This window comes from Phyllostomus discolor, chromosome 7, assembly GCF_004126475.2.
Source record: "Phyllostomus discolor isolate MPI-MPIP mPhyDis1 chromosome 7, mPhyDis1.pri.v3, whole genome shotgun sequence".
NCBI lineage: Eukaryota > Metazoa > Chordata > Mammalia > Chiroptera > Phyllostomidae > Phyllostomus > Phyllostomus discolor.
The window spans coordinates 60,802,744-60,815,899 of NC_040909.2; the positions used below are offsets into that span (position 1 = coordinate 60,802,744).

The window sequence follows — 13,156 nt, forward strand, 5'->3', positions numbered from 1 at the left end:
AACATGGAGGGTTATCAGTGGGGATGGGGAGGGAGAATAGGGGAAGAAGTACAGGAAATAACAAGCATAAATGTTAGGTACAAAATAGACAGGGGAAGGTTAGGTATAGTATGGGAAATATAGAAGCCAAAGAACTTATATGTATGACCCATGGACATGAACTAAGGTGGGGGACTGATGGTGGGAGGGGAGATACAGGACAGAGGTGCATAAAGAGTAGAAAAAATAAGACAACTGTAATAGCATAATAAATAAAATATATTTAAAAATAATAACAAAGTCAAACACAAAAAAATAAAAGCTTTTGCACAGCAAAAGAAACCATCAACAAAGTGAAAAGACAACCCACTGAATGGGAGAACATGCTTGCCAATGATACATTTGATAAGGGGCTAATATCCAAAGTTAATAAAGAATTATTCAAGTCAATACCAAACAACAAAACAAAACAATTCAATTAAAAATGAGCAAAGGACCTGAACAGACACTTCTACAAAGTGGACATACAGATAGATGGCCAATAAATATGTGAAAAGTTGGTCACCATTGCTAACCATCAGTGAAGTACAAATTAAAAGCAAAAGGAGATATCACCTCATACCTGTCAGAATGGCTACTATCCATAAGTCAACAAACAAGTGCTGGCCAGGGTGTGGAGGAAATGGGACCCTACTGTAATGTTGGTGGGAATGTGGACTGGTATAACTACTGTGAAAAATAGTATGGAGATTTTTATAAAAATGAAAAATTGATCTGCCATGTGACCCATTGATTCCATTTCTGGGAATATATCTGAAAAAAAAAGTGAAATACTAATTTGAAAAAATATGCCCACCACTATGATCCCAGTAGCATTATTTACAATAGCCAAGATTTGGAGGCAGCCCAAGTACCATCAGTAGATGAATGTTTAAAAAAGCTGTGGTATATTTACACAGCAGAATACTATTTGGATATTAAACAAAGGAAATCTTACCTTTTGCAACAGCATGGATGACCTAGAGAGTTTTATGCCAAGTGAAACAAGCCAGTCAGAGAAATACAAGTACCATATGATTTCACTTAATGTGAAATCTAATGAACAAAATAAACAAAATAGAAAGAGATTCATAGACACAGAAAACAGACTGACAGCTGTCAGAAGGGAAGGGGTTTCGGGGCTGGGTGACAAAGGTGAAGGGATTAATAAAAAAAACCTCATAGACTCAGAGAACAGTATGGTGAATACCAGAGGAAAAGTGGGGTAGGGGGAGGTAGAAGAGGTTATGAGGGGGGTAGAAGGTGAAGGAAAGAGACTTGACTTTCATTGGTGAACTCACAATATAATACAATACAAATGATGTATTATAGAGCTGTATACTTGAAAACTATGTAATTTTATGAACCAATGTTACCCCAAGAAATTCAATAAATTTTTTTTAAAGTTACTTTGCATTGTGAGAAATTGGTGTCAGTATTCAATAGGCATTGTGTTTAAGATTGTACTTGTGTACGAAAATAGAATCACATAATTTATTCTTTCAGGAATAATTCTCTTTTCAAGTTTTTTTGCTTTTGTATTTTTTTTACTTTTTCTTCTATCACTCTCCTCATTTGAATATCAAACACTTCTTTTTTGAAATTTGGTCAGCACTGTCAGAATTTGGATAAACTACTTGGTAGTTCAGCTTTATGGAGAAGAAACTCCACTCATAAAATACAACTACTAATCATAGGTTATAAAACACAGGAAAATATGAGTGGGGTATTTCACCTTCAACCTGACACCCAAATGTCATCATTCTTGAATCACAATGACACAATGAAGATTCAAAGTCACTTATATCTCCTTCTCATAGAAATGTACTATTTGGTATTATGAGCAAGTGAAATCTAGAAAGTCAAGGGTTAAAGCTCCAAATGGATTTTCTGTTTATTGTTTATGACCCTTAGGTCACTGGGAATTAAAGCAAACACCTAAATGTTGCTCAAAAATATTCTACTACAGTTCTAAATGAGAAAAAGGGATGTGTCCAGAATGCTTATAGATAACGATTAATGGGAGAATTCACAGATAAGTGGGAAGAAAAATAATTAACTCGGATTTGTGCCAGCAGCCTCTTGGGAATGTTAACTAATATTTGTGTTCAAAGTGCTCCATATTATAAGACCTCAAAGGTTGTAATAGAGCATCCCCAGGAGACAGTTGTGAATATGTAGATAAAATATCCACCGACATTCAGAAAGGAAATCTAATAGCATGTGAGCTGCCACTGAAATTACTAAATTTGCAGTATAAGCTTTTCGAGTGGACAAAACTCCCTTTTTTAGGTCTATAATACAGCAAGCAAGATTGCTTCAAACATTCTGGTAAAGAAGCAGTGAGTAAATACAAGGGAAGGAGGGCAGCTCCAAACAGGAGTAGCTGCTGGACAGATTACCTCTTCAGTGGCATGTGTATCACTGTCCACAAACCCAAACTCCAAATCATGAAATGGCTATGATATTTCTTTTTCCAAGGTAAACTTAGCAGCTAAACTTCAGGAGCAAACCTATCAAAATTAACAAGCCTCTGGTATTCTCAGCAACCATCCCCATTAATTCGATTTTATTTTTCAACATAGCAAATATTATCACCAATACATTAGATATTTGTTTCATATTATATATTTAGCTACTCCTCAGTTTAACTATCTACCTTCCTCCTCAAAAAATGGCAGCTCAAAGACAGCAAGACTACTTCCCTCCCTGCTTTATCCTCAGTGCCTAGAGGAATGCCTGGGATCTAGACACCTATCATATTCTCATTTGGCTGTTTCTCAATGGCTTTCTGTCCAGCTCAGTCATTCTGTGATCTGGAGAACTAGTCCTGACCTCGTTGAGGGGGTTGCCCCCCAGTAAGCTGGGGAACCCACCAATAAAGTCATTCATGCTGTGGGATGAGCCTTACCTACCTCTTATTTGACACACTGACTTGTATCTACCACTGAGATCCTTCCTTAGTTACTTGCCTGGTACTCCAGTCTCCTTAGAACCAAGCTTATAGGAAGCTCTGTACTCCCTACATATGATTTAAGATTGGGCTCCTTATGTTTGTACTCCTGCTGTGTGCTATACTAACATGCAGCTTTCAGATAGCATCCCCTCTGCACTCTCATGATTCTCCCTGTTTAACCTACTATTGCCTGCAGGTACTGTGTCTGGCTGCTGGGTAGCACCTCACACTACCCTCTAAAAAGAGATCCTTCCCTCCATTGCTTCCTTGACACTGAGGGACAAGTCTAGTTCCAGTCTCTGTATGGTTCCTACCAGGCTGCCCTATCCCATAAAAATCTTTGCAAACACATGGCATTCACAGCTGGCCTGGAAAACAAATTGTTTCATAAGGACAACTGTTTAAGTTACTATACTTTTCTTCCCAGCTGAGAACATTCATCTGAATTTTAACGTACATATAGAACTGTAGACTGTCAATATGAATTTGTTCTAAAAAGACATTTTTTAAAAACCTACTATGTTTCCTAAACCATTAGAGTGGCTAGAAATCATGAAATATATAATACTAGTTGAACAAAACGAAACCATGGGGAAAAAAAAAAACCCTCAAGGAAAGCCTATACCTTTAGGTATTTTTACAGAATGTGGAGCAAATGGAATGTTTAATAAAAAGGTAACAATAAATGGGAGGAAAAAAAAGAAATTCCAAGATAATGTTACAGAATATAAAAAGAGAAATAAATGAATAAATGAGACTTAAGTGGTGAGGACTCTAAATTGTAAATATCACATATAAAGGTAAATGGGGAAAAATTATCACCAAAGAGGCCAGTTTGTTTAGGGTTATAAAGATTCAAATGACACCATTTGTAGAAGTTTGCCTGAAATATTGGAGAATAGAGAAACCAATGGTTCTTATTAAGTTCTTTAGTAAAACAATTCAGTTGAAGAATCCTGGCAAGAACGAGCATGGAAAAATAAAGATTACTTTATTCTCCTACCTCCAGTAATTCTGAATCTTGACTCCTTCTCTCTCACTGAACTGATTGTATCAGAAAGATACTGAACTGAGCAGTCAGGAAAGGACATTGGGCCATCTCTCGGATTCTTAGGTACTTCAAAGTCCAGGCAATTAACAATGAATTTATCAGATATTAACAAACAACTCACCATTAATCCTGAGATAAATAAAACAAACTCAGATTAACAGTCCATTGAGTTAGTAACTGAATAAAATTTGTTTTACATCACAAAGCTTTTCATACTCATTACTACTTCATTTGTTTAACTATACTGTATACTGCTTTAACAAGCCTGACCTACAAAGTTCATTCACTTTTTAAGGGCGATTTAAAGTACTGAGTTACTTGAAATAACCATCTAAATAACAAAATGCCTTTAAAACACCCCATTATTGATACTGCTAATAAAATTGATGCCTAGAGAAACCAGCTTAACAACATGGGAATATGTTTATCATGTAACAGTGAATGAAAAAAAAAAGGCCATCAAAGGGCATTCTAATTACACCCTTATAAACAGGGTATGCATAGATAATCCTAGGAGAAAATTTACCAAAATTATAAATAGTGGTTGTGTTATGGGAAGAAAGGAGCAATTTCTTTTTAAATCTCATATGTGTACATGCAAAAAATAATCAATTTTTAAATACAAGAAAACTTTAAAAAAGTATAAAGTGAAGAAATTTAAATATGTAATGAAATCACTCTTAACTGAAGTGAAAAGCTAAATTAAAATTTTCTCAAGGTTTCTTCACTTAATTTATAGGTATAAAGGCAGTATGTCTAAAAACCTATTACTGATATATTCTGAAGCTTCTTGTATTCAAAATAACATATAAATGCAAATTATAAAAAGATTTTTTACTTCACCTTCAGGCTAAGGGTTCCTGTCTGTCCTTTCTTTATATGAACTGTCTCTATCACATAATCTCTAAAGAGTGATCCACAATTATCTAAACCATTATTCAGGCGATTCTCATTATTTGGAGTTATGTTCTATAAAGTTGCCACAAGAATGAATTAGTGAATATTGAGCCATTGTGCCCAGGAGAAATAGAGGGTTAGGTAGGTTCCTGGGAGCCTCTGGTCACAAGATTTTTGTCAACTGATCAATACATAACTCTGTTTGATGTGTGTTTCTATTCAAGATGATTATATTTAATATACATTGTTGGTTCATTAACATTGACCTTATGGCAAATAACACTGTAAGTCATGCCTGAACAAAACTTTGGTATTTTCTCTATAAGCCACATATACACGGAGACATTTTTAACAGCAAAAGTCACACATGAGAAAGGACACAAATGTGGCTCTAAACAGATGGCAGCATTGACACTTGTTTGGTTTGAAGTATGAGAGCTGAAACAAGAAGGAAGAGGCTGCCTCCTCTGGCCTCTGCTGGGAACAGAATGTAGAGAACTACAATTTTCACTGCCCTGAGCACTTCCACAAATGACTGAGAAAGCAATGTGGGTATTGATTTGGGGTTACAAATAAATTTTAGAACACAAGCAAATCTGCAAATATGGAATCAGCAAATAATGAAGATCAACTGTATTCAAAATACTGATTGAAAACCTCACATTAGGATACAATGAAATTCCTTCAATACTTTGTAAAACATTCTTTGGAAATGATCTACAGGTCTTATTAATAACGAGATGAACATGCCACTTCAAATCACAACATTCATCTTACTTTAAATCTGTATGCAAAGTTATTACTACAAAAAGGCTCACCTTATTTTAAGTGGAAAACACTCTAAATACCAAGTAACAGAGGACTGGTTAAATAAACTTGTATATCCACATGAGTGAATACTCTAGCCACTAAAGATGTAGAGAACTACACAAGGGCAGGCGAAAATGTACATCAAATGTGAAAAGAGCAGACTATATACTAATGTCAATTATATTGATACTAGTTTTGCCAAAATATTATACTTATACTCTGCATTCACTTTCAAAGTGGATACATATATAATCTGACTTATTTTTATACTTGTCTAAGCTTCCCTAATTTAATAATTAGGAAAAATGATTCTGTTTAATAAAACACCCAAAAACAAAGACAAAAAACTATTTAGCAAACTACTATGAATCAAACCAATTTCTTCAGTATGCCCACATGGACATGTGGCTCGTTTAGAACAAGACAGTCATTCCTAATTCCCAGTTCTCTGGAAGTGGGTCGGGGGTAGTGCAGAGGGAGGGAAGAGGATCCACAGTGTCTGCAATGTTCTTAGTCCACCGGAGATCATCTCTGCAGCCTACAGAGTCAAATCAGAGACCTTCACAGTTCAAAGTTGTTCAACCACTTTCTTTCTCACTGTAGTTACTTTAGGAGAAAAAAAACAAACAAACACTAACTCTTCTAATAATTTATACATGATTTTCAACATATAGGACATTATAATTTAAGTAGGGGTTCACTTCTTTTTAAGTGTTTAAAAAGGCTTCTCCATACAGAATTCATAATCGATTATTAAGCATGTTGGGACTAATAACAAAATTTACTAAAATATCCCAAAATCTGTTAAATTCTTTAAATCACTTACCGTGAAGCAAAATAAAGCATGGTAAAAAATTTGAATTTTGAGAAGCAGAGCATATGGTAAAAGCCTTATTTGTTTAATTTCTGATAGTATGCTATCAAGAAGCATTAAAACAGATTTAGAGTGTTGCACTAGGTATGCTTTGAAAATGTGGTAGCCATCAAACACTCTAATCATGCATAAGATTAACCAAAGGCCTTTTGCCAGGGCGCAGCTCTGACTCAGAAGTACTGGAAGGTAGAATGGAATGAGTGTAAGTTGGATGTGGGGAGGCAGACATTTCTTGGAAATTTGGATCAGCTGGACGTCAGGACAAGAAATGCAAAAATCAATATTTATGAATTGATGACATCAGGAAAACCACTGCAGAGAAAGGAAGAGAAATGAGCCAGGCAGACAGGTTCCCATCCTCGAGCTCATGCAAGGTGTTGCCCAGGCAATTGCACGTGATGGCTAACGACAGCTTACATATTCATTGGTTCAAGATCATTTTTATTCTTCCAGACTAGGCTATAAGGCAGATTATTACTATAAAGAATAGCTTCCTGAACTTTTAATCTTTTCAGGTCCATAGCAAAGTAAAATTTATTTTCAAACAGGTCTGTAAGAATAGGGATTCAGGGTAGTCATTTCAAAAATAATGCCCATGTTGTATAAAGCATTGGGCATTATATTAGAAAATAAATCCCTCAAGAATTAATTCTATTACCTGCACCTCCCCAATAAACATTCCCTTGCAGATAAGATGTTTTAGCAAATACATATGGTAATAAAATGAATTTTGTTTTACAGCTTTGATATAAGCACCTATTTAAAAGAAAAAGAGGACATTGTGTTTCATATTTAAATATACTCTAGAAGTATGATAATTAACAATATGTAGGGCATTAAGCACATGTTACACCCAAAATATTTATTACAACTTAAGGCAGCTGCATATACCTGATACAGAAAAGAAGACATGCAGTTTTACTTACTTGTCTTCAAATTCTAAGGACTTTTTGAAGCACATACCATAGAGCTGGCTTCTTCTCAAATTTATACCAAATGATATTCTGTAGTTCTTTTAAGCAATGAATTTAATCCTCTTTTCATTAAATTGTGTTTTCTGCCTTGTCTGAACAGAAAATCACTGTAAGCTACTGAATGTTTACAACATTTTATCAATTTAAAAACAACACATGTAGTAACACATATTAGTGAACCTGCTTCAGACACCTTCCATTTCTATAGAGGAGCATTATTCCCCACTGTTACAATAATTCTAAATCTAAGCATTAGAAATGAAAACAGAATTGGACACTCAAAAATACTACACAAACTAAGGTTTTCATGTGCTTTGGAAACATTTGTGAAATACTTCCACATATATTATCTCAGCTGATCCTTAAAACAATGCTTTGGGGTGTTATTTTCATATCTACTTTAGAGATGAGGTGATCGAAGTTTAAAAATTATGTCCAAATAGCTAACAAATATATGAAAAGATGCTCAGCCTCATTAGTCATGAGAGAAAGGCAGTAAACTACAACCCTATCAGAATGACAAGAACTGAAAAGACTGCCTGTCAAATGCTGGTGAAGGTTTAGTGAAACTCATAACTCCTGCACATGGCTAAGTGTAATCTGGTACATTTGGAGAACTGTTTGGTGGTCTTGATTCAAGCTAAATAAATGTATACCCTATGACCCAGAAATTTTAGTTCCAAGTATATATCCCACAGAAATGTGCACCAAAGGATATGAGAATGTTCACAGTGACATTCATAATAGTCAAAACTGAGAATGACACAAATGTCTATCAACAGAAGAGGATAGAAAAGTTCTGGTAGAGACATACAACAGAATGCTATATGGAAATAAGAATGAGTGAACTATTGTGACATAAAGTGTGGATGAGTCTTACAAATAAAAGTTAAGTGAAAGATGGCAAACACAAAAAGAATATAAATACACTATGTGATTCTATTTATATTAAGCTTAAAACCAGACAACATTAATCTATAATATTAGAAGTTAGGATAGTGGTTACTTTGGGGGAAAAGCTGGGTAGGAGAAGTATGGGAGTTGTGGAGCTTTCAGGGGCTTCTAGAATGGAGGTTGTTTGAGACTACTCAGTCTTCTATATAACACTACCACAGACTAGGTGGCTTAAACAACAAAATTATTTCTCACAATTCTGGATGCTGGAAAATCCAAAATCAAGGCACCAAAAGATTCAGTGTTTGGTGAGGGCTCCCTTCCTGGTACACAGATAACCTACTTCTAGTTGTGTTCTCACATTATGAAAGTGGCGAGAGAGCTTTCTGGAGTGTCTTTTATAAGAACACTAATTTCATTCATGGGAACTCTACCCTCATAATCTAATTACTTCCAAATGCCCCACCTCCTAAATACCATCATATTGGGGGGGATTTCAACATGTGAATTTTGGGGAAACACAAACATTCAGTGCATACATGGGTCGTATTCTATTTCTTGATCTGACTGGAGACTACATAGTTGTGTCCATTTTGTGATAATTCATCAAGCTACAAACCAAAATGATCTGTATGCTGTTTGGTACGTAGGTTATACAGTGGTACCTCTGAACTTGTCCTTAATTCTTTGAGGAACATATGATAAGTGCAGAAACATTTTTTAAGCAGTGAATGATGAAGTATTTTCTCTTGCGGGGTGGCAGTGTAACTCATACAAGTTCTAGCAAGTGCTGCTATAAGTCCTGAGCTGTAAGCATCAAGTGCTGAAACATTTTTTTTTCTCATCAAAATGCAACAAGTACAGGATTTGACAAGTTCTGAAGCTGAGTACTGAGGTATGACTGTATGTAATAGCAGTTCACTAAGACTTTTAAATGATACTACCATATGAAATTATCACTCCTCTAGATGGGAAATATGTGTGTTTATCTCAATTCATGTAATAAAACAACCCTCTCAGGTAATAAGTACTGTGATTCCTCCACTTTATAAATGAGGAAATCAAGGTACACAGAAGTTAAGTCAAATGCCCAAAGTCTTATAACCAGGAAGTGGTAAAGACAGATTATAACCCAGGCAATCTGGCACCAGAGCCCACAAAGAATCCCTTCCTTCTTAAACTAGCATTTGATGCTTCTGGAGCACATTTCTACTTGGACATTCAAAGGGCTTTGAAATGTGACTCTAAGTTGTATCTAAGTCAGGAAGCACAGTCAAATCAAGTGAGGTGGCTTCACTAATGCCAACCATATACCATTGCTTTGCAAAATTAGGTCTACAGAGAACAACAAATTTGCTTAAATTTGACTGCTAGAGTTGAGGTTACTATTGAGATTCATGTCAACTGTCTTTTCATTTTATTCATTTATGCAAAATGTTTCACATTCTCCAGATGTTGTTGCAACTCATTTTCTACAGCTTTGGAATTCTAAGTTTAAAATTCAAAGTAAAAGCCAAAAAGCATAATTTAGGAAAACAAAAAACCCAAGGATAACATTTCTTATTAGTTTTGTCTTTAAGTGTGCTAAAATTCATTACAGATTACCATAAAACTCTTATACTTCCTAAGTTATATTACTTTTACTATATGATTTTAAGAATGCTGGTGTTTAGAATTCTGAATGTTAAAAATGATGAAGTTAAGATAAGATCTCTTCTACCACCAGCAGAACAAACTCTATTACCTTGCTCTCATCTCAAGCCCAGCTGGAAAATAACAGAATTATAAAATATATAATACACTTCATGTGAATCTAATTTAGTAAGTAAACTATCTTGAAAAGACTTTAAGTGTCCCAGGTTCGATTCCCAGCCAGGGTACATGCCTGGGTTGCAGGCCATGACTCCCAGCAACCGCACATTGATGTTTCTCTCTCTCTATCTCCCTCCCTTCCCTCTCTAAAAATAAATAAATAAAATCTTTATAAAAAAAAAAAAAAAAAAAAAAAAAAAAAAAAAAAGACTTTAGTTATAAGCAGTTTGGCAGAGAAATTCCATTTCATATGTATAACAAACAAATAAGCAACTGTAATTATCAAGGCACCTGTGTTAGGTCCCAAGGAAAATCAGCATTTGGGCTAACAGTCAAGCAAAATAAATATAAGTTCCAGCTCTATGACTGGCATTATGAGTAGAAATATGCCAATTCACAATATTTTCTTGAATGATGACATTTATTACTCGATCAATAGAATTAGCTCATACATATGGCAAACAAATAGTTGTATCAGTTGATTTAAGTTTAACAACAGGCTGTTGTAATTTTGAGTTTCAGTGCATTCAACCAGACTAATCCTTGTGTCTAACAAGGAAATCAATACCTTTGAAATAATTAGGTTTGGGCTCTTGGGAATCTACTTCTGGGCAGAGAGAAGGCTCTACTTTAAATAATTACTGCCAGAACTACAACCAGTTTCCTTGCAAAAGCAAATCAATTCATTTACACTATTCTTTAGCCTCTATTCTGAAATCTGTGAAACAATGCCAGAATTGAAAATGCCCCTTACATTTCTATGCTTTTTAACTATCTTTGGAATTTCAAGATTTGGAAAATGTAGTATGAGATGAGGTCTGCATTCATTTTCCTGATATAGTATAAGAAAAACAACTCCCACATACCTTTTTCCACCTAAGATGACAGCCAATCTCAAAAAAGTTTAAATACCGCAAGCATTTGAAGATATTTCAAAAGGTAAAGTCAAAATTTTTGAAGAGATCGTTTTTAAAAAGTGGCTTTGCAAATAATTTTTCATTCTCCTCCTAAATTTTTTACAAAATTTAAATTAAGGATCAGCCACTAAGAAAAGATATTTTTAAAAATGCAATGATTGTCCTGGCAGATTTAATTCCTCGATGGTGCTTGATTATTCTTAACACCAAATTTCAGTAGACATCAAAAATTCAGTATTTTATTACAGTTGCTTGTCCTCTGAGTACTTTGTGGTTCAAGTAGTTTAAAGAGCTGTGTGTTATGTTCATGGAATTCACAGATTACAACTGGTTTGCAAAGCACTGGGAGGAAAATGATTCTTCCCTTAGAAAGGAGTAAGAAGAGGAGATAAGTGAATTAATAAATAATTAGTGAACCACTGATAATGTTCCTACTTAATGAAAACAAGGTGCTTATGTAAACAGAAAAATCAGCCCCAAACACTTTTCTTGTGGCTGCATGACTCTGGACTTCTGTGACTTGTATATTCCTCAAAAGCACTGGAGAATTCAAGACAAGCAGCTGATAATACCTCACCATTTATTCTGTGATTCAGAAGGAAAAGTCTTAGCAAAAACAAGTTTACCACTATCCAAGTCATAATGGAAAAAGACAAGCATACTATACTACTATAATAAGACAAAATTTTATACATGTAAACCCCAAAATGCTATTGCCATTATACTTATTAAGGGGAAGCTTCCATAGTAAATTCAGATCACATTTCTTTAAAAAAAATATGGGTATTGTTTTCATTCATGATATTCTTAGTGATTAGTTCAGATTAGTTCAGATTTCCTTAGTGATTATACATTAAAAATGAACAGAATATATTAGATACTCTAACAGTATCGAAATAATGACTCTCAAAGTTTAGAATGAAATGGTTGTGGCATATACACTACCCCACAGAACTCTCAAAAGCATTAGATGATACATTCAAAAATTTAGTCTTTTCCACATAATAAATATCCAGTTTAACTTTGTCATCATAGACAAGTTAGTACCTACAATGGAAACAAGGCATATTGGTATTTAGACTGATTAAATGTTTACTGAATATCTACTATGCACCCAGCATGGATATGATAGCTACATTTTAGTTAAGAGAAGATGCAAATAAAGCAATATTATTTGCTACATAGAGCATATATTACAAACTGTAACATATGTAACTGTCAGAGGTGATGATCAAAAAGCATACAGAGAAGGTGAGGTTATTATTTTTCAGATATATAACAATATAATCCTATAATTGTCTTCTGTGTCCAATCATATACTACCTTCAGCATCTTGATGGAAATACCCAAGACCTAGTCTAAGTCATGTAAGTGTAAGACGAATTGCTTCAGTGAAAACTTTCCAAATAATGTTTCATACCAACCCATGTTTCATTGTTCAGTGCACTTACACCTTTTACTTCTTGCCACCTCCAAGAACTTTTAAAGCACAACCTGAGAAATAAGATCCTGAGAGTACTTATAAACCTTTCACCCAAAATGAGTTAAATCATCAGGTATTCCAATGGAATGTAAGGCAAAATTTGCATCTGGGGCTGCATAGTACACATGTTGACTTATTAATGCCTAGCAGGAGGAATGAGGTCACTCTAGCAGGAATGGTGAGAAATCAGAACATTATGGAACCTCCCAACAAAGAGAGATTACCTTAGGATCAGCGGTAAGCAATTTGAAGGCTTCATACACTTGAGCTTCCTTTACACCACCACCAAGATCCAAGAAGTTAGCTGGTTTCCCACCATTCAGGAAAATGATATCACAAGTAGCCATGGCGAGTCCAGCACCATTCACTGCAAATGGCACACAAGACAGAATAAATTTAGCAACATCAAATGGTGCATAAACTTTTTTCCTTCACTGTACTGCAAAAGAGAACCCTGTCATAAGGGGCCA

General features: G+C 34.8%; 1 protein-coding gene across 1 annotated transcript in view; it reads right to left on the bottom strand.

Annotated features, from left to right (window-relative positions):
* The window catches only part of SUCLG2 (succinate-CoA ligase GDP-forming subunit beta), a 274,915-nt gene that overhangs the window by 97,777 nt on the left and 163,982 nt on the right, over positions 1-13,156 (bottom strand). Inside the window, 1 exon segment of the mRNA XM_028518141.2 lies at positions 12,911-13,053. Within this exon segment, the coding sequence (XP_028373942.2) occupies positions 12,911-13,053 (143 nt within the window).